The sequence below is a fragment of the Rattus rattus genome, chromosome 8 (assembly GCF_011064425.1).
Source record: "Rattus rattus isolate New Zealand chromosome 8, Rrattus_CSIRO_v1, whole genome shotgun sequence".
Taxonomy (NCBI): Eukaryota; Metazoa; Chordata; class Mammalia; order Rodentia; family Muridae; genus Rattus; species Rattus rattus.
Window position 1 is genome coordinate 50,008,368 of NC_046161.1, and position 22,551 is coordinate 50,030,918.

The 22,551-nt window shown below is 49.8% G+C and overlaps 1 protein-coding gene across 1 annotated transcript in view; it reads left to right on the plus strand.

Moving 5' to 3' along the window:
- Positions 1–6,850: 6,850 nt before the first annotated feature.
- Positions 6,851–22,551, plus strand: part of Pstpip1 (proline-serine-threonine phosphatase interacting protein 1) — a 38,941-nt gene continuing 23,240 nt past the window's right edge. Inside the window, exon 1 of the mRNA XM_032910671.1 lies at positions 6,851–7,273. Within this exon, the coding sequence (XP_032766562.1) occupies positions 7,238–7,273 (36 nt within the window). The 5' untranslated portion in view covers positions 6,851–7,237. The remainder of the gene's footprint in view (positions 7,274–22,551) is intronic.

Below are 22,551 nucleotides of genomic sequence, written 5' to 3' on the forward strand. Positions count from 1 at the left end.
CCATGAAAGTCTTAGAAGGACAACATTTAATTGGGGATGACTTACACAGGTTCAGAGGTCCAGCCCATCATCATCAAGGTGGGAACATGGCAGCATCCAGGCAGGCATGGTGCAGGAGGACTGAGAGTTCTACATCTTCATCTGAAGGCTGCTAGCAGAATACCGGCTTCTAGGCAGCTAGGATGAGGGTCTTAAAGCCCACACCCACAGTGACAAACCTACTCCAACAAAGCCACACCTACTTCAACAGGGACACACCAACAGTGCCACTCCCCGGGTCAAGCATATACAAACCGCCACAATAATTGTATGTAGGCAGAAGAGGACTTTTTATATTTTTTCTCTAGGTTTAAAATTGTATTTTATGTAATTAAAATTCAAACTCCAGGGGACTTGAAGCCTTCCTCTGGCCTTCGCAGGAACTGTGTGCACATGGTGCTCAGACAGTCAGGCACACATACACACATGCAAATTAAAATAAACCAGAATCTTAAAAGAAAATAATTCCAAAGTAAAAATTTGCAAAGAGAATGTGAAAAAAAAATAGACCTCTTATAAGAACCTTGAAAAGGGTGCTTTGAGGGTGGGCTTTGGAAGGAACTGGGGGGTCAGACCAGCTCTGGAAAGGTGACCTATTCTGGGCCTGACGAAAGCTATTTCTGCTCTGGCCTGTAGCTGCCTTCAGGAGTCCGCTGTTTGGAAGTCACAGGAATGAAGCTTTTCCAGAGCCTGCACGCGCAGGACTGGTGATATTAACATTACCGTGTCTGAGGTACTTGAGGGTTGCTGCCTACTGGGAAGGGGCCTATGTTCATGTTATCAAAGACCAATATGGGCACATTATACACTTTTTGTCTAAGTTTTGGGGAAACCCCGCCAAACACATGAATGTTGACTCTCGGTCAGGTGAGGTAGGAGTTCTTTGGTTCCGTTTGGAGTTGGTTCCCCTCCCAAGCTCCCTCCCTACGGGCATGCCTGGCATCCGTCCTGGGCATATGCTCTTCCTACTGCCTGCCCCAATGTAAGGCTTAGATTATCCATCCTATGACTCGGTGAAGACTGGGATCAAGATCTCCGGCCTCTGAACCTTGGGTTTCACTGACAATTAGACAACTGGGCTTTGTCTCACTGTGAACTGGTTATTTTCTAACCAAATCAAAACTGAGCCAACTGGGAGGGAGCCATGGCTCCAGATCCTAGCAGAGGATGGCCTTATCCGATATCAATGGGAGGGACCCTTGGTCCTGTGGGGGCTTGGTGCCCCAGCACAGGGGGATGGTAGAGCGGTGAGTCTGGAGCGGGTAAGTGGATGGAGGAGCACCCTCATAGAAGCAAAGGGGAGGGAGAAGAGGGGATGGAATGGGGAAGTTGTGGAGGGGTAACCGGGAAGGGGGAAATCATTTGAAATGTAAATGAATAAAATGATTAATAATAATAAAAAACTGAACCAACTGAGGAGAGGACACTGAACAAGAGTGTCAGAGCTCTTCCAAGAAAGAACAGACTAGATAGGGTGTTGGTGACAGCCTGTTAGCCTTCCCTTCCCTGACGAGCAGCTCAGATCAGCCGATGTGTCCCAATCTGTGAAATGAAACAGATGTAAAGAAAATGGCTGGAGTTCTGGCCCGAGACTAAGTGTGTGGAACCTAACATCAGTAGGTCTAGGCTGGGACATGGTCTCCTGATGTCCCACCGTTGAGAACCTGAGGTGATCTCTACCCTACTACTAGTGAGTGAGCAGGAGAGTCAGAGATTCCCAGTCCTCTCTCCTGTCTGCCCTCTGGGGCTCTGCTCCGTTACCTTGCCAGCTGCCAGCTGCCACTCTGCACACCTCCAGTGACTTTCATGAACCCTAATGACTGACAGTGCTTGGAAACCAGCCATGCTCTCTGCGGCTACAAGTAAGGGCCTCTGGAGACTCAGGCTGTGAGCACTGGTGTCCCCAAGGCAAGCTGAAACCCAGTCCTGATATCACAGTCTGAAGGCCAAGGGTCACATCCTCAGCCTCACTGAAGACCCTGGGGTAGCAGCTCCATCTAAGACCTCCCCACCCCCGCAGCACAACCCTTGGCCTCCTCACTGGCCTCTCAGCCTGGACTCCTCATCCTGCCCCTGCCTAGGCCTTGGTTCCTTGATACGAGCTCACAATGAGGATGAAAGACCACATTTGCCAGTGTGACTCCCACGAGCTGACTGACTCTTCTAAGCCTCTGCTTTCTTCCCTGTGGAGTAGGATGAGAGGCCTCACAGAGTGCACGGCATGCTGAGCTCCAGGCCTGATGCGTGAGAGCTAGGTGGGCCACCCTGTTACTGCTGAACTTCTGTCTCACCTGGTCTCGTTAATCATGACCCTGCTCTCAGGCTGTGGGCTTCTGGCTTACCCCTCAACGGTTGCTCTGTCCTTGTGCGTTCTGCCGTCTAACAATAAACGCCATTTCTATTGTTCATTTTCCCAGACGGGAGGCTCCATTTATTTCATGGTACACTGGAATGGTTCTTCCTTCATGATGGAGTGGGACAGAGGGTGCACTAGGTCGTGGGCCTTGGGCCACCTAGGATACCATACACATCACCCCTGGGCACAGGGGACCACCTTGGTCAGACACTGGAATAGTCTAGAACAGCCATAGGCAGCACACCCATCCGAGGATCAATCAGTCTCTCAGGAATGCTCTGCCAGCCACAGCCTACTGACATTTGAGGGATGCTCCACCAGGACAGAGGCGGCCCCCCCTCCAGGAGGTGCATTATCAAATCAGCATAAACACCAAATGGGATGAATGCCGTTACCAAATTGAATTAGGGCAGGGAGTTTTCAGAGCCTCCTTCTCTCCAGTCCCCTCCCCTCTTCAAGGTTCCAAGCTCTTGCCTCAGACTTTCCCTAGAGCCTGGCATCACCAGAAAGGGCTACCTCATGACAACATCCCCTCCTCCAGCCTCTGAGTTCCCTCACACTGATGTATGTCAACGTCAGTCCTGCCTGCATTCCGTCTGTCTCTTGGCTTTCCTGAGGAGGTGACAATGAAAAGAAGTAGGTATCTGGACCAAGGTTGAGGCTAGGGTGGGGCAGGAAGAACTTCCCAAGCAAAGGAGAGAGGTTAGAAAGAGGGAATAGAATGAGGCAAGACAACAAAATCAATCCAGTGGGAGGCAAGTAGTGAAGAGTCAGCCGAGTTAGGCCATGTAGGGTCTGAAGGCTGTGTAATGACAATGGCCATTGACCTGAGAACAAGATCCATTGCACAGAAAAGTAATAGCCAGAAGGTAGCTACATTGGAGTCCGAAGGCATCGCTCCGCTCTACGGAGAGCAGTCGGCAGTGAGCCGGGATAGCTTCGTGAATGCACGGAGCCCTGATGCTCAGGGATGAGCTTGTCCAGGCTCTGATGCTCCGATATTGCTGTCTTGAAATTCCAAGTAACATGATATTATTGTTGGGCATGATGATACATACCTTTAATCCCACATTTGGGAGGCAGAGGCAGGTGGATCTCTGTGAGTTTAAGGCCAGCCTCGTCTCTAAATCGGGTTCAAGAAAAGCCAAGGTTAATATAGACAGTAACCCTGTCTTGAATATATCTTTGTATATATGTTTTAGATGAATTGACTAATCATTATAGGGGTGTGTGTGTGTGTGTGTGTGTGTGTGTGTGTGTGTGTGTGTGTATGTGTGTGTGTATGTGTATGTATGTGTGTATGTGTATGTATGTGTGTATGTGTATGTATGTGTTGTGTGTGTGTATGTGTGTATGTGTGTGTGTGTATGTGTGTGTGTGTGTATTATATGAGAGTGCAGGCACATGTCATAGAGCACAGGTATAAGTCAGAGGACAATTCATGATAGAAGGTTCTCTCATTCAACAGTTGGGTCCTGGGGATTGAACTGAGGTCATCTGGCTTGGAGGCACACACCTTTATCCGCTGAACCATCTTGCTGATCTTCGTGTGATTCAAGAGCAATCTTGACACACATACTTCATGTGTGGTAACCTCCCACTGCTTCCCTCAGGCTGCTCCTCTGCCCCTCTCTCCCCACTCCTGCCTAGGTCTCTTCTGCAGGACTCCAGCTGCAGGTTTCTGGAGAGTCAGGGTTGGACCATGACCATCAGCATCTTAGGATGGCAGGAGTCCCTGGCTCAGACCGACAGCAAATGACATAGTCAGCAGACAGACTTCAGTTCATGTACCCAGTACATCAGGCCTGCTTGCAACACCCTTGGGGATTGCCTGTCTGCCACCAGCTGATAAATGGAGATGCCTGACTCAACTTCCCTGTCCCCAGCAGAACACAGACCAATCTAGTATCTGGCAGAAAAACCCAGAACTTGATAGATTTCAGCACTTATTCCACAAATTTTCATACCCAAGGGGATGCAATTATAAACAGTAAGTAAAAACGTCATAGGTAAAAGAATCCCCAAATGTCTACCATTGACAATGTTTCAGTTGCTTACACGGCTTAAAAGCAAAGACAAAATGGTTTTAAGACTCAAATGCTGCCAGGTGGCTGGCTGTGGCAGCCAAGGCTGTAACAACTGATTCTGCGATTTATTTTCAGTCCTTGGACCTCTTGATTCTTCCAACATATATGTTCAAAGTGCTATGTCAATCAGTCTGGCCTGGCCTGGTGGGGGTCCCCCTCGTAGTGTGGCCTGGGGCACAGTTGCCTAGACATCAAGGCAAATTATGTTCTGAGGCAGGAGAAGCAATGATTAAAGAGCTGTGATTTTTCAGACACAGATTCCCCTCCCTAAGGACTGGGTTTGGTGTTGGCGACGGCTAGAGGGGGTTGCACGGGGAGGACGGGGGGGGGGACACCTTGCTAACACACAGTTCCATCTTCCAAAGGCTTCGTGCGGACCTCTATCCGTTCTTCCCTCTGTCTCCTCTACACCCCACAGTTGCCTCAGCCTCCCTGGCAGCGCCATCCAGCCCTCCAACTATCCTTGTAAAACCCCCTCCCTCTTTATTTCCTGCATTCGAATCAGAACACTGTCTTCTGGTTCCACCCCATAAGGAGAGATCTTTCTGGAACTTGCCTGTAATTCCATTAGGGTAGAAACCAGATCTGCCTCCCCTCCTGGCAGACCTGTCCCAGCAGGCCTGACAGGAGATGGTCAGCAGCATTCTTTGTGGCTCTGAGGAGACGGTCTCATGGTCACTGTAACTCTCCCCAGCATCTATGACAGTCCCAAGGGGTCACTGGTCATGGCGATGCTGCTGAAAGATCATCTACTCTTAGCCAAAGAGACATCAGGGGAGATCTCCCAGGAGGCTGAGGGACAGGACTTTGGAGAACACAGCCTGGGTTTTCCCTTTCTTTCTTTGATGTGGCTTCACCTGGAGATGTAGACTCTAGAGATAGGGGCTGGACTGACCCAGCAGACCAGAGAGAAGAGATACCTGAAAAGACTAGCAGGGAGCCCAGCCTGGACTTTTCCTGCCAGTTAAAACTGGTAACAGAGGACTCTGGTCTGCTTTCTGAATTCGAGGTCTCGCCGCATTTTACAGATGGAGTTGTTGAACTGGCCAATCTGTAATGACAAAAGTAACCTCAGCACAGGGCCTGTAGGGTCAAGGTTTCTACACTACATGCAGTCTGCACCTGCAAGCAAGAGGAAAACCTGGGTGTCTCAATGCTAAAGCTGCTTATACGGGGCTGGAGAGATGGCTCGCTAAAGAGTGCTTGGTGCTCTTCTGAAGGATCAGAGTTCAATTCCCAGCACCTCCATCAGGCAGCTCCAGAGGATCTGATGCCCTCTGCTAGCCTCTTCAGGCATCTGTACACACCTAGAGTGGGCGCGCGCACACAGGCAAGCACACACACACACAAATAAAAATTAGAAATAAATCTCCTTTTAAAAGATGCTGATAGCCCTTTGAGCTCAAGCCCTGGGATTCTAGAGAGAAAGGCTTCCAGCACCAGGCCTGCCGTGTTTCTTCTTGGGGGTTGTTTAAGGAAGTCTGGGTGTGCCTCTCTTTCAGCCCTGGCCCGTAACCCACACTTGGGAGCTCAGCTGTCTGATCAACCCAGTTGGTCCGAAGGTGAGCCTCGGCGAGGGTGGTGATTTGTGGACAATCCCTGACTCATTCTTTTCACCAGCCCACCCGGGGCTCAGGACTCCCAGAAGCCTCTGCTGAGTGGACAAATCCTGACTCTGGATAGTGTTCCCCAGACCTGCTTGCCCTACAAAGAGAAATTCCAGAGGCATTCTTGATACGAAAAACTTTCCCAAAGACCGTGGGCGGGGGACACGACGGTGGGGAGGCTGAGGCTCTGACTTAGGTCAATCAAGGTCCTTCCACTACCGAAGGGCGGAGTCCAAATTAAACAAAAGCTGAACCCGAGTCTCCAGACTCCTGTCTCCCTCCGTCTATCACTATCACAGTTGTGAACTGAAGATGGAATGGGTGAAGATTTGCACGGGGACCAGGACCATGCCTCGTCAGGCTGAGGTCCTTAGCTGGTTACCTCCTCACCCCACCTTTCCTTTCTCATAGCCCCTGGACCAGGGCTGAGTCTGCCCCATGCTGTGAGCTACTTGAGGTTGGGACCTAGTCTAGGGCATGAACTGCTAAGGTTGGAATGAATGGTGGATGTCTTTGACTCAGGTGAGACCCCAAAAACCTAACCTCTTGGGGCCTGTGAGGGTAACAGCCACGGGATTCCTAACTTGACAGTTCTAAAGCTAAACTGGGCCAGGATGTGAGCAGGCAGCAGAGTGGCAGGTGGCAGGCAGGGCTGTGCAGAAGAAACGCAGCAGCTCAACTTCCTGTGGGTTAGAGTCCTGCGCCTGCCCTGGGGGATGTTGCACAAATCTTCCTGTGCAGGCCTCAGGCTGCTTGCCTGCCTGGCCTGTGCACATCCTGCCTCTCTCCCAGCCTCTGCCTGCCACCTGGGCTGCCTGCCCTGGGCCTCAGCCTGCGTCCTCTTCCATCACGGGGCTGGCGAGAGCCAGGCTGGAAATCGTGGCCCACCCATCCATCACTGGGCAGGGCTCCTTCCTCATTTCGCTGCTGATTCTAGCCCCAAACAAAACAGGTTGAGCCTTTTTCCTCCCTCCGGCAGTTGCCTCTGGCTTGTGGCTGCCTTCTGAGCGTTTCAGACGGCGCCGACTGGAAGTGGGAGGGAGAGCTTGGGCTAGCCGCGCTAGAACTGGGACTTGCTCCTGGCTCCTGGCCCGCATTCAGCCCTGTTTGAAGCAGGAGTGCTAGCATTTGACACAACAGAGGAGACGATGACCGCCCAGCTGCAGTTCCGCGATGCCTTCTGGGTGAGTGGAATCGACTTGGGGCGGTGAGCTTGCGGAACAGGTCCAACCAGGAGGGAATCACCTTGGAGACTGACATGGGGTACAGTTTTCCCATAAAAATTGTGCCTTGCCTTTGGTCCTAATTATCATGGAGGTGACCTGGGCCACGGTCTCTACTGACGGGAAAGGCAAAAGATGGGCCCTGAGATAATGAATTTCTCTCACAGGCATCACCTCCACTGACAATAGAGGGCCGACCCCTGTACTCACAGGCTGATTCTCCTCTGGGACATGCTGCCCCAGCCGCAGAGCTCACCAGGACAGCCTAATGGAGGATTTGAGGAGGATACATAGGGAGGAATGTGACAAGGGAGAAGTCAGCAGCCACGGCACCAGGCCAACTTTGGTTGGGTTTGGGTCTCAGCTTTGTAAGGGCTAGGTCGGTTGCTGTTTCTCTCTGGGCCTCAGTTTCTACATCTGTGTAATGGAGATAAGTTCAGATATTTGAACTGAAGGTAGTCGAACGCAGGAAAGTCCTGGTGCCTTACCAGTGTTAAGCCTCCTTCTCTGACCCAGCCTCTGATCTCTGCGTGCCTCAGGCACTTGAAGGAGGGTGGGCTAGGTAGCTTCCTGCCTGCCTTTTCCAATTCAGTGCAGGTGTAAATCAAATCTTTTTGCCCATGAAATATGGGAACCTGGTGGGCAAGAGCAGTGGAGACCACAAGGTTTGCCCAGATCTCTTGTTTTCCACTTTGCCTCCAGCTCCCCCCCCCCCCGACTCCTCCACCCCTGACTGTCCCTTGTGGCTCTTGGAGACAAGTTGAGACCTTTGGGTTAAAGCTGGAGGTGTGTTTCTCCTGAAGATAATGCTTCCACACCACGGGGAACTCTTAGGACCTCTTACTCATGTGGTTCTGCCCCAGCCTCACCTGGGGCCAAAGCCGGGAGGATGAGGGTTAGTAAGCCACCCTCCCTTCCTTTGTGGCCAGCTCTGCTTGGGGTCCGTGCTAGAAGAGTATGTGGTGGACTTCCTCCCTTGAAACTGATTTCACAGAGGACAGAGGGCCTTGCCTGGAGAGGGAGGGCACCTTGTGCCTGTCTGGGCCTCAGTTTCCCCATTTTTACAAAGAGTGTAGGACCAGTCCAGAGCTGCAGATGAAGGCAGTGTGTTGGCCATCTCATTCACCTGGGTGCTCATTGTTCAAGGTGACAGCCAGAATCCAACTGCCACTCTGACTTAGAGCCCTGCAACCCAGGAAGGCCAGACACCCTGACCCATTTTATCCCTAGTATCTACCCAAATCCCAAATGTCTGGGTTCAACTTCCCCAGATCAAAGCCTAGAAAAGCAGCAGCCCAGTGGCAGCGGCCAGGCAGAAGGATGACATATAAGACATCAGGGTGTGGCAGCAGCAGCAGCAGCAGCAGGACCCAGCTCCCCGGGGACTGCTTCCTGGGTGGTGTCACACCATGCCCTGTACTTGCTCTGCCTGTGAGCTGCCGCAGGTGTCCTGGCATCCTGGCACTGTCTCACCGCACCTGGCTCCCTAGGCCTTGGCTAGGAGACACTTCCCAGGGAAGGCAGAGCAAGGGACAAGGAGGAAGTAGACAGTGGCAACCTTTCACACTGCCCTGGAATCCTGCAGCCTGGCACTATACTCTGTGAAAATAGTCTTAGGCCTAGAGTGGTGGCAAATGCCTGCAATCTCAACCCAGGCAGAGAGAAGAGGGCCAGAGTAAGTTGAAATAAAGTAAGTTTGTCTGCATGGTAAGAGGTTGTCTCAAATGACAGGGAGAGACCAAGGCAGTGGGCATAGTTAAGGAGAAAGAAAAGGATAGCCAGTCTCTCTCTCTCTCTCTCTCTCTCTCTCTCTCTCTCTCTCTCTCTCTCTCTCTCTCTCTCTTTAAATGAAATTTTATTTATTTTTATTTTATGTGTTTGGGTATTTTGCCTGCCTGTATTGTCTGTGCACCGTGTGTATGCAGTGCCTGTGGAGGCCAGAAGGGGGCGTCTTATCCTCTAAAACTGTAGGGTGACCCACCACTTTACCAAAGGAATTAAACCCAGCTAATGTTGTGAACTGTTAAACCTCCGAGCCGGGTGGACGTATGCAGTCTCAGGTCACACGGTTTATCTGGCAACTTTTGCCTCTCCTGAGCACAGGTAGGAACCAGCCGTATTTCTAACATCCATTCATAAGAAGGAGGGAAGCAAAGGGGTCCTGGGAATTAAAGACACCGTTACTAGGAGCTATCTCCAGAGCTCATGTACTTACAGGAGATACCCTAAAGCCATGTGGGGGCGGGGAGGCGGGGAGCGTGTGTAAGTGTTTGTGTGTGCCGTGCTGTATGTAGATCAGAGGGTGGCCCCTGGAGTTAGACTCCCTTTCGCCTGTTTCGGGACAGGGTCTCCTGTTTGCTGCTGTGAGCAGGTGGCCATCCGTCTGCCGCTTGAGCTTCCAAGAGTTCTCCTGCCTCTCACCCCAGTTTTGCTTTGGGTGCTCTGGGATCATAGACATGAGCTGCCCCTGATTTTATGTGGGTTCTTGGATTCAGACATGAGTCTTTCTACTCACGTGCAAAGTGCTTTACCTACTAGCTATCTCCCCAGCCCGACCCCAAGATTTCAACAGGCCCCACAAGGTTTATCGACCCACAACATGAACAAGTAGCTTGGAGGACAATCCTCCCAGCCAAACTGCCACCCTCTATGCGTTCAGCCGGGGGCTGTTTGCCAACGGTCGTCTCTGCTGGGCTTGCTGCTGTTGGTTCTCTCTTGGAAGGAAGGGCGGGGAGAGTGATGATGCCCTCACCTGAGTATCCAGCTGCCCTCCCTCCCAGTTGTCTGCAATTTTGCCCTAATCGCACGTGGCCTTGCCTCAGGTTCTAGGGGAAGGGCTAGGTGAGAGGTTCCTTCTGTGAAGCTCCAGGGAAAATTAGCATTTCTGCCAAGTACAGACCGTCTATGGGCTGCTTTAAGGTCATCCATGCTCCTTCCCATAACCCTTCACTCATCGCTCAGTAAGTAAACTCATTGGTTCTCCACCTCGGACTTCAGTTTGTCATTGGACCCATGGGAGGAGAGGGTAGATGTTTATGTCTCCATCTAGGGAAGGAATTTTAGCAACAAGTGTGTCCATGGGGGTCCTGTGGATACAGTCATTAGTGGGGGCATGTCTGGGGCTATAGGTGGTAATAAATGTTGGCAGATCTGAGCTAGGAGAAGCATTCTCACCGGTAGCAAAGGAGATGAAGAAATTATAGAAACCAAATATGATAGGCCAGACATGATGATACACACCTTTAGCCCAGTATTTGAGAGGTGGAGGCAGGAGAATAGCGAGTTTAGGACAACCTGGGCTACGAAGGAAATGGCACACTAGCCAGAGATCTAGAGCAAGGCCCTGTCTCAGGTCCTCTCTCCCAGCAAAAGCAGATAAAATGACTCAGAAGTAGTGGCACGTTTAGCATGGGAATAGCTGTAGTCCTGTCTCTCGTTAACCCTGCATTACAACCTGTCAGGACAGCCACACGCTGTGGGTGGCCTGATTCTGGCTGTGCAGAGCATCTCTGAGGTGAGTTTGGGTGGCTGGCCACAGTGGAGAGGAAGGGACAGTTTGTTTCTGTTATACACACCCATGACAAGGAGCATTGTAGATTTGACGGTAATTTGTGGCTAAGCCTCAGAGCAGGACCTGTCAGGTGAGACCAGTCTGAGGCTGAGAGTAGCAGGCCTCCCCCACTGAGAAGGCTTTCGACCATAGAGAACCTGCTCATACGCTATAAGAAAGTCCAGGCCACCACAGCCCCAGATGCCAGTGGCCACGAGTGTCCCACGGTTTGTCTTCCTGATGTCATTTTCCCTTGGTTTCATTTTCTGTCCTGTGTGTGTACGCATGTGCGCACGCATGTGTGTAAATTACATTTTAATTTGTAGGAGGGCACAGGGCACACTCAACCACGGCATGCCAGTGTAGGTCCAAGGACGTCTTGCAGGAGTCATTTCTCTTCCTTCCACCATGGAGATCCTGGGGATCAAACTCAGGTCAGCAGGCACCCTTACCCACTGGGCCATCCTGCCAGGGTTTTCTAGCGGTTCTGTGCCAGGTGATCTAAAATGGACCCTTGAGTTTTATCCCATAAGACTCTATTGCGGGGTTGGGGATTTAGCTCAGTGGTAGAGCACTTGCCTAGCAAGCGCAAGGCCCTGGGTTCGGTCCCCAGCTCCGAAAAAAAGAATAATAAAAAAAAAAAAAAAGACTCTATTGCCTTCAAGGATGTCGCAGTTCCGTTGGAGAGCTCCAAGGTCCCAAATGACTGGGCTAGGCAAGGAAGGCTCTTGAACAGCCGAGGCCAAGGACTACCTTCCCACCCTGGTCTCTGCTGGCTGGGACTTGTACAGCCAGTGGCTTTTGCAAAGGAATTCTTCAGTATCGTTTTAAAATCTATTTCTGGGTCAGATCTCAGTGGGGATAGCTGAAAGAAAAAATAAGTGTTGGAAGAGGTTGAGGCCCATATGCCGGCATGGGCCTTCACCTCTTGTTTGGGAGCTCAGGAACATGACTGAGCTTTTCCCTCCAATACAGGTCATAGCTCACACTGCAAGGCCGGGCCTGCCCCTTCCCCATGTGTCCCCTTAGCTGCTGGCGCCTCTTCCCCTTCCCAGTCCCGAGACTCTGAGTTTCCCCATTTAGGCTGAGAGAAGAAATCTAAAGGGGGTCTCACGCCAGCGTGCCCTAAAGCCACTTGTCCTCTCATGTAGAACCTGTCAGCTGTAGTATCAGGAGGGTTTGCCATATGCCATGCTGTTGAAAGTCTGCCTTGGGCAGTTAAGCTATGAATATGTCTTCTTTAAAAAAAAAAAAAAAAAACATTAATATAAAACCCAAAAAGGAAAGTGGGAAAATGAAGAAAAAAAGATCAGGGAAGATTTCCCTTACATTGTGCAACATAAATAATATTTTGCTGTATTTGCTATATATAATTAGTTTACATGGGCACACGTGTATTATGTGCACAATTTCAGATTCTCTTTATGTTTCTACTATTTAAATTTTTACTTTAAATTGTGGCAAAATACACATATCATGAAATATGTCAATTGGAGACTTGCCTCTTGGATATATTCGGTTGAATTTGTCCTTGGATATTTGTATGAAACCACTGAAACAAAAACTCAAGACGTTGCATTCCATAACAGGAAGTTGTTCTACTATTCCCAGTAAAGGGAACTGCAAAGTAGACTATTTCCAAATCTACCATGCCGTGTAGCTGGCCAAATATGAATCGAATATATCACAACCTACTCCTCGTTCCAGACTGACATTTTCTTCATGATGTTCTTGGAAGGCTGAGGTAGGAGGATTGTGGGTTTGACCACTATGGACGACATAAGGAGTTGGGGGTCCAGTTTGGACTACATAGCCAGACCTGTCTCAAAACAATAAAACTGAAGGGACATGAAGCAAAAGTTGCGATCGTTAGAGCTAATCTGAGCGTGCAGGAACCGATGGAAGGCCGAACACTCCACACAGCCCAGGGACTACAGGGACTGGTGGGGCCAGGCTGAACTATACATGTTAAAGCTGACAGCACAGCCTGGGCCTGATGGTTGTCAACAAACTTCCACCAGCTGGCTGGGTACCAAGCCATGGTACTAAAAGGTTGCATTTCTCTCTCAGGATTTGACTGACAGGACTGGGATAAATTCAACTGACCCCGTATATCTGTCATCTGATCTCTCCTTTTCCCATCTTCGCCATTTTTAAGTTGTACAGTTCAGTTGCGTCTGAAAGAAACCCCTGCTTTAAGGTTTAAGTGGATCGGGTCAGCTCCTTGGTGTTGGTGTGAACAGCGACTTTAAGACCTGTAAAAGTCCTCCGGCTACAGTAGGAGCCCTCTTACAGCTGCAGTATGATCTGAGTAGGGGCCGAACCAGAGCCAACACAGCTTTGAGGAAGGACTTGGAGCAGGGCAGGACTTCATAACTTAGGGTCAAGGGGCTAGTGACTCCATGTGGGCCAGTGGCCAGGAAGCAAGAGGGGCTTGCAGGAGATGAACCAGGTGCCACCAGCCACCTTCCACATCTCCCTCCCTGGAATGTGAGAAGAATGGGGATGGACTCTCTGAACAGGTCTGTACAATGTGTGGTATGTTGGGGATCTGCAGACAGCAGCATAAGCTGGTTTTCACAGGATTCTCTGGAAGGCCACACAGGGGAAGGATGGAAGCGGTTAGCTGCTGGCAGGGCAAGAGGAAAGAAACTAGTGAGGAGAAGGCCAGGTGGCTATGAGCATTTCATCCTATAAACATCCATCATTGAGTTCTGAGCCACCTCAGATTAACAACCAACACATTAAACAATTCAAAACTAAAAAGACAACGTTGGTTTCAAGTTCCATGAAGGTTTCTCTTAGTCTCAGCTGCTTATGACACCCCCAGAAGTTCTTTGTGCTAGCTCCTGGATGGCCACCCCACAGGTGTCCCCAGTTAGCGCCTGTGAGGAGATAGCCAGTGGCGGCCTGGCTTCAGGAAGCTCCGGGATTCCAAGAACAGCTTGGTGGGTTATAACCTTCGTGGGACGGCCTGCCCAACCCCAGCCTGGCACTGGTGTCCATGGGTTCAAGAGGTGGACTTTCCCCACCTTTTCTCCTTCCAATGGCGTAGGGGGTAAATTAACTCTCTGCAATTAAATATAGAGGACATACGTCATTAGAAAGAAAAAAAAAAAGGAGACCGCTTTTAAACAAAACCAAGTAATTCCTGCTTTCAAGACCAGTAGGTATTTTTAGGGCAAGTTTGTGGTTTGATGGTGTTACTCCTTCCACAGGCTGTGCACGAGAGCAGTCAGGGTCCAAAATCTGGGCACCTCAATGTCCATTCAACTGGCCAGCTGTCTGCCTGTGTTAGATTTGTGACTGTGCTGCCTCTGCCCGCCCTCCCTCCCTCCTTCCCTCCCTCCCTCCCTCCTTCCCTCCCTCCCTCCCTTTCTTCCTTCCTCCCTTCCTTCCTTCCAGAGATCCACCTACCTCAGCTTCACCACCCAGTGGCTATGCTTGGCTGTTTTTGCTATGCCTGCCTATTGTCACTCAAGGATATTCTGGCTGCAGGATCCACCGGCCCTCTGTAAAAAATGTGAGAGATTCTTGAAGGCCCACTTTGCATTTGGGGCTCCAGAAACTCAAACAATTCTCAGGCCCTTCTGGTATCTGCCTAGAGCTAGAGCAGCCCCTGGGGTGGGGTGGGGGGAATCTGGGAGCTAGGAGGGCAGAGCAGAGATGTGGAAAGGGGACTGGCACCGTTGACATTGTGCAAAGCCCTATAGGAAGGGAAGCCCAGGCTGGATTGTGAAAGGCTTCTATCCCTACGGGTGGCACATATACTTCCTCCTGCCTTTTCTGACCCTCTCCTGCGGTCGCTGCAGGCTACAGCTGGACAAGCCTCCAGCTCACCCGAGCTGGCTGACATCACAGAGCATTTGAGGGAAGGAACTTGCAGAAATGGTGAAGTGGGCAATGCCTTGACTGAGCTTCTTACACCTGGGCTGCCCTCGGGGACAGCTGTGAGGGCCACTCCCTCACAGGCTCTGTTGTTTCACCCTCACTTTCTGGACGAGCTTGGAGGCAGTAATTTCCCTTTCTGAGCCCTACTTTGCTTATCTATTTTGGAGCCATGAGTCATCATCACCTACAAACTGGCTTGGAGAAAGGGGAGGCTCCAGGCAGTGGTAACCGACCGTCGACCATCGCTGTCTCATCATAGTGAGAGGGCCAGGACGGGTCTCAAGGAAGATGCATGACTGGAGATGTGTCTCTTAAACATAAATCTTTCCAGAATGCCCCTGTAACTATGTCCGAAATTACATTCCACTACCAGAGAGTTTTCTCTTGGTTTTTAAGTCACAAGATGACCCATGCCATCATCTCCTGGTCCCGTGAAATTGCTATTCTTCTTTTTTAATTATTTTTCAGTCGGACACAGTGTTAGGGGGTGGGAGAAGAACAGTAGGGGTAGCACATAACTATAATCCAAGCACTGAGGAGGCTGATATAGGAGAATCATGAGTTCGAGACTAGCCTGGATCATATAGCAAGAGTCTGTCTTTTAAAATGTTGTTAACTGATACATAACAACTGAGCTGGGGAGATGTTAGTAAGGTACCTGCTATGCAATCATGAGAACCCAAGATTGCATCCCCAGGACCTATGTAAAAGCCAGACAGCATCTGTAACCACTATGCTGGGAAGCTGCAGACCGGTGGGTCCTGCAAGCTCATTGGTCAGTCAGCCTAAGTGATTAGTTTAAGTTCCATGATCAGTAAGAGACCCTGTCTCAAAATGAATGAATGAATGAATGAATGAATGAATGAACAAATAAATAAGGTAAAGAACAATCAAGGGAGGCCCCTGAAAGCTGACCTCTGACCTCCAAGAACAGCAAAATGTGTCCACATAATGAGCAAGTACATATAACACACATGCACAGGCACATACAAGTGAACACACACACACACACACACACACACTGCACATGTTAATGGAGTATCATGAAATGAATTGATAGCAGGTTGTATCTACTTCTTTAAACTCTGTCATTTCTACTGTGAAAATTTCCAAAAATTGTTATTTTCAGCTTTTCAGAACAAGTGTACAATATTGTTCAGAGTCTGCTGTTCCTAGTTCAGCTTCGCACGGAGGAAACAGGGATGATGAGGGAAAAATGGCACTAGGAACTTGGAGGCAGGTGGGGCTTGGCTGCCTCTAGGGGTAGAGAAGCCCTCGGGATTCTGGGATGATGTTCGCTGAGGCCTCACACCCTGGGCATGGGTAGTGGAGCACATGGGCAGGCCAGCCACCATTAGGTGGGAGCAAGTAGCTTCTGTGTGAGGACAGGGCGCCAGACGGGGCCCAGGGCTTTTCATTCCTGTAGCAAGAGAATGAGAAATGGAACTGGGGCGGAAGAGAGTAATGGACTGTGGCAGCTCTCAGCTTACCGTGTTCAAGGGACCACAGGCTGCCTGTTTGGCCAGAAGGAAAGACTGAGACACCAGAGGAGATAAGGTTGGAGCTGGAGCAGGCCCAGAGCTCTGAGAAACCCCAGTGCCTGGCTGCTGACCAATTAAGTCAAATTTTCTGAGGGAGAAGTTGACCTGAAATGTGTGGCCATGGCAGAATGCCTCTGGAGAGCACAGCTCTGGTGACCAGTCCATTGCTGATGGGGTTCACTCGGTCTTTATCACTTGCATGGTTCCCTTGGCTCACCTGAGAAGCAGGTGAGTTTGAACGTTTGGGGTATGTGTGTTGGGTTTTTGTGGTAAATATATGTAGTGTAAAATTTAGTATTTTACCAGTGTTCAGCGTGTCAGTTAGTGGTATTTAGCACACCTACTGTTTCTAGAACTGTTATTGTCTGAACAGAAACTACTTCTGTTAAACGATATGAGTCCCTCCTTTCCTGCCCTAGGTTTGCTTTCCAGGGCTGCGACATAATTCCTGAGGGACCAGAGGATGAAGAGGGAAGGCTTCTGTGGGGCCATGGTTTCGAGGTTACTTGGTCCCGTTGCATTAGCCTGTAGTGAAACAGGACTTCATTGGAGCAAAGCTGCTCACTTATGGCAACCGGAAAGGAAGGTGGGGAAGATTGTGGGAGAGGGGGAATAGGGAAAGAGGAAGACAGGAGGGAAGAAGGAAGTGGAAGGGAAGGAGAGAGAGCAGGGATGAGGTCAAGGGAAGAAAGCTGGGTCCTTCCTCAAGAGCAGGTCCCTAATGATGTAACTTCCTTTCACTAGGACCTACCTGCAAGGTTCTGCTACCCTGCCCTAGTGCCGCAAGCAGGCAGCCAAGCCTCGACTTGTAGGACTTGGGAGGACATTCCCTCCTCACCCCGTTCTACTTGTATGAGCATTGGGGTGGGGGCGGGGAAGAGCTCTGGGTATTGAACCTGAGGCCTTGCATGTGCGAAGCAGGGACTCTCACCTGGCGCCATCACCACCTCTGGCTCTGTCCCTCTGTTGGTTTCTCTTGCGTTTGTTGGTTGACAGGTTTCTACGTAGCCCAGGCTGCCCTTGAACTCAGCTGTACATCCTCTAGAGTGACGCAGTTGAGGCTGTGTGCACCACGTCCAGCCCCACTGTCTGCCTCTGCGAATCTGATTGGTCCGGGTAGGGTACCGACGTTCCTCACGTAGAGCCTCACCATGTTTATGCTTCTCTGGCTCAACAGACTTGACATAGCATCTGAGGCTCACTCACGCTGTAGTATCTGCCAGGAGCTTTCTCTTCTTGACACAATCGTGCATGTTCCATCATAGGTCTGGGGTCTCAGAAAATGGCCGCGTGAGCCGAAGTATCTTGGTAAAGCAGGAAAGTTTTTACTTCAGGAATTGAGCAGGCAAGCTCACCCACAGTGTGTCCTGTTGGGTTTTCATTACTAAAGCAAAGGGGTCCCGTGCCGCTCTCTTAGTGGTCTGCCCTGGGCTCCCATTCTTATAGGACTCACCGACTTAGAACATATTTGACCATTTTACAGAAAAGACAATTTCTTTCTTTTTAAAAAAAAAGACTTACTTATTTATGTGAGTACACTGTAGCTGTTTTCAGACAGACCAGAAGAGGGCATAAGATCCCATTACAGATGGTTGTGAGCCACCATGTGGTTGCTGGGAATTGAACTTGGGACCTTTGGAAGAGCAGTCAGTGCTCTTAACCGCTGAGCCATCTCTCCAGCCCCAGCAATTTCTTTATAATTCACACAGAGAATGAGTGAACATATGCATAGACTGCATCCACCATCAACAGACACTTTTTGCTGTCAGTCAATACTGCTTTTCATTCAGGAAGGATCTAGAACTGTGGTTTCTGGATCACATGGTAATGCATTTTTAACTTTTCCATTTCAGTGTTGGGCTCAAACTTGGGCCCTTGCACACGTTAGGCAAGTGTTTTACCTTGAACTAGAGCCCTAGCCCGCCATCAGCAACATTATGACAAACTGGTTTTCATACTGACTGACCCATTTTATATTCCCGAAGCAACAGGGAAGAGATACCTCCTCCCCTCCCCCTCTCTTCCCCCTCTTCCCCCTCCTCCTCCTCCTTTTGTGTCATGGCAACCCTAGTTGGCATAAAGCCGTACTACACTGTGGTTTGATTTGCATTTTCCTGACGACTAATGGCGCAGAGCTGTTCTGTGTTTGTTGACCCTGGGATATCTTCTTCAGAGACACGTCTACTCAGTACCTTTGCCCATCTTTACCAGGTCATTTGTCTTTTCTGTGAGTTCTTTCTGTAGTCTAGACGCTCACCCTTTAACAGGTACGTGATTTTTCAAATCGTGCATTCTGTTTCGTAAGTTGTCTTTTTACTCTCTTGATGTTGTCCTTTGACGCACAAGCATTTAACTCATTTTATCCAAGCCCAGCCTACCCACTTTGTTTCGTCATTATGTCACATTCAAGATGACACTGGCAAATTCTGTGTCAGGTCGCTTTCCTCTTCGGTTTTCTTTTCGGATCTCTATAGCTTTAGATCTCACGTTTGTGCTGTGACAGATTTTGCTTTGGTTTTTTTTTTTCCACATGGTATAAGGTAAGGGTCTGTTTTTTTTTTTCATTTCTTTTACATGTGCATATGTAGCCTTCCCAGCACTGTTTGTGAAAAAGATTGTCATTTCCCAACTGAATGTTCTCGGCATCCATGCAGAATCAATTGACCAGGGGCTGGAGACATGCTCCGTGGATAAGGGTCCTTTCTGCTCTTACAGAGGACCTGCATTTGTGACAGGCGGCTCATAACCACCCTTAACTCCAGCTTCAAGGAACCTCACGTCCTCTGCTGTCCTCTGAGGGGACCTGCACACATGTGGCGTATACCCCCCCTTCTCTCTCTCTCTCTCTCTCTCTCTCTCTCTCTCTCTCTCTCTCACACACACACACACACACACACACACACACACACACACACACACAAATAAATAAATAAATAGACATGAAGGTTTATTCCTGGACTCTAATTCTTTTTAAATGTGTATGGGGTGCCCTGCCTAAATGTATGTCTGGGTATCACTTGTGTGCCTACTGCCAGCAGGGACCAGAGGAAGCCACTGGATCCCCTAGAACTGGAGTTAAGAATAGTTGTGAGCTACCAGGCTGGGCATTAAGCCCGGTCTTCTAGAAGAACAGCCAGTGCTCTTAACCACTGACCAATCTCTGGAGGCCCTATTTCTGGGCCGTTTACTCTATTCCATTGTTCTATGAGTCTGCCTTTGAGCCAGTACCACAGTTTTTATTACTGTAGCTCTATAAAATTTGGAATCAAAAAACATTTTCAAACTTTGTTCTTTTTCAAAATGGTTTTGGCTGGTTGGGTCTGTAGTTTTGTTCTCATTTAATAGACAAGAAAACTGAGGTCTGGGCCTTCTTTGATTACCTTGTCTGACCTGGCTTCCCTACTAATGACAAGTTCCTGCTACATCCCTACCTTGGGGGTACTAGAGAGACCCCCACAGTGGTTGGTTCTTCTCGGTGGTGTCCAACCCCTGACTCTTTGGCAGGCTCTTAATTTCCAGCCCTCTTTCAGGCTTCACATACTCTCAACATTCTTCAAGGCAGGTCTGGGGGAAGCTGGCAGTCCAGGTCGCTGCCTCCTTCACAACCGTGGTAGGCTCTGCTGGGATCAATGTCACTGTGACCACTGCCTACCTGACCTCCAGGGTCTGTGAAAATGTGACTCTGTGGCCTTCGTGTTAAGGACCACAGCCTCTGAAGCAAACAGTGTTCCCTTCTAGGTAGCTTTTCTTTTTTTTCTTTTCTTTTTTTTCTGGAGCTGAGGACTGAACCCAAGGCCTTGCGCTTGCTAGGCAAGCGCTCTACCACTGAGCTAAATCCCCAACTCCTCTAGGTAGCTTTTCAACAGCTGTCCTTGAACTAGCTCAGGCCTGTTCTTCAAGGACAGGGTCTTTAGACCACAGAGGATAGGAAGGCTCAGAAAGTCAACTGAAGACAGTTCAAGCAAGAAAATGTAGGGACGGTGCGCAGGGATGAGGTGAGCAGGGATGAGGTGAGCATAGGGTCACAAAAAATGTAGACCCTGTCCCTGAAGCTGCATGGCAAGAGAATCAAGTGGGATGGGGGATGGGTGGAGTCAGCACAGCTGAGCAAGGCAGGAATGGAGGTGTCGTGTCAGAGGTCCTGTGGTGACTCTTGATTTGATTCAGAAAAGAGTGGAAACTGACCCTGGAATCCAAGAACAAAATGTGATGCAGGCAAGGAGCTGAGTGTGAGACAGGACCTTCCACCAACCTGTGGGAATTTCATCCCGGCCTTCAGATAATTCCCAGATCTAGAGGAAGGGATTTGTATTATGCACAGACTGAGATGAAGTGTGTGTGTGTGTGTGTGTGTGTGTGTGTGTGTGTGTGTGTGTGTGTGTGTGTTTAGATAGGGACCTTACAGCTTACTGATTAGACTAAACTGTCTGGCTAGCAAGCTACTGGGATTCCCCAGTCTCCAGGTCTCCGGTGCTTGGATTACAAATGCAGTTTACCCAGGGATCAGCCAAATGATGAGTGCACAGGAGCCCCAGCCTGCCTAGCTTTCCGGGACCCAGGGAAAGGAAGCTCTTGCTGCTTAGAACCGAATTGTCCCAGGGCGTGGCCCTATGCAAATGCTTGCTCACTGGCTGTGTTTGGCAGAGCAAAAAAACAAATAAATAAAATGTCCTACTTCTACTTCTAATATGGTCCTTAGAGGGTGCTATCTTTTCTCTTATTGGGACCTTAGAATCCAAGAATCTACTATGTTCATGGGTGGTCCTGCGAGCCCTTGAACTTTTTGCACCTCTGGTTTCTGGTCTAGAAAGGACATGGTGTAAATTAACTTCTATGGCCAGAAGCTTGAGACTGAGAGATTTGTAAACCTTAAGGACAGGGACTCTTGGCACACACACTGACATACAGAGCCCTGGAAACAGCTCAGCCAGAACAGGGGTCCACTCGAGTCCAGATACTACTAAGGATACAGAAGCCTCTGAAAGGCTTTCTCCAGAGGGAGTGGGACAGGATTGGATTCCTCTACAAGCTCATTTCTGTTTTTTGGTTTTTTTGTTTTTTGTTTTTGTTTTGAGAAAACCCAACCCCCACCATAATTTGGAGCCACAAAGCTGGCTCCCCCACCGTAATTTGGAGCTACAAAGCTGGCTATCCCACATCAGCCCTGCAGAGCACAAGGTATATGTATTCACCCCAGTTTCCAGATGGAAAAATTGAGATGTAGAGTAGTGTCACAGTGAGGCTCCAACCCCAGTTCTCCTTTTCAATTTCCTTTCTGTTTGTCCTTTAGTCACTATGTGCTAACCACAATAGGCGCCGTTTTCGAGAAGCTCGCTGAGTGTATGGCCTCCTTTATGAGTCATTTCATTGAGTTCTCTGAACCCCTGAAAGGGATGCTTGCCCTACTTTACACAGGCAGTGGTCTCAGCTCTAAGGGTTCAGTGACAAGCCCAAGGTCACATAGGTGTTAGTGGGACTTAGCAGACTCAGAACCCGGTGATCGGTTCTTCTATTGCAGGAACTCCCTCTCGGCCAGTGCTCTCCTGAAAGATGCTCTGGTAGGATAGGGGAGGGGCTGTGATACCTGGGGGTAGCATTTTCAGGGACAATGTCTGAGCCTTGGGTGCCTGGTTCCAGGTGGAGAAGTCCCTCATAGGCTATAGAAAGGAGCTCTGTGGGGACCAGCATGATACAAGCAGTGTCTGTCCTTCCTTTGGCGATAGCCTGGGACCCTCCAGGTTTGCTGTCGGGGTCTGGATCCATTCCTAGTCTCAGGGTCAGGGGAGGCATCATTCCCGCCTCTCCAGAGCCCTCACCACTTCTTGATTGACTCACCTTCACCCAAGGTATCTGCCTCCTACCCTACTCTCCATGAGACCCTGGTGAGCCAATCAACACAGCGTGGCAGGCCCCACAGATGGGGCACCATTGGTTTCACTGGCCCTTAGAGCCACTACGCTGAGAAAGAGGTAGTCACACACTGGGAGTGCAAGTTCTAGGAGGGATCCTATAGCAAGAGCACCTGACTCCTGCTGGGCTGTCCCCCACCATCCCCCCCATCACTGGCTTCCTTCTGACTTTGGAATCTGTCTCTCTTTGTGTTCCCTGGAATGATTTGATCCTTCAGTTTGCCTGATGTGATCCTGCTTTGGTCAGCTGTGCACCACTTCTTTATACTCTCTGTTGTTTCTGTCTGTCCCTACTCATTCCTCCTCTTTCTCTTCCTCCTCCTCTTCCTCCTCTCCCCTCTCCTCCTC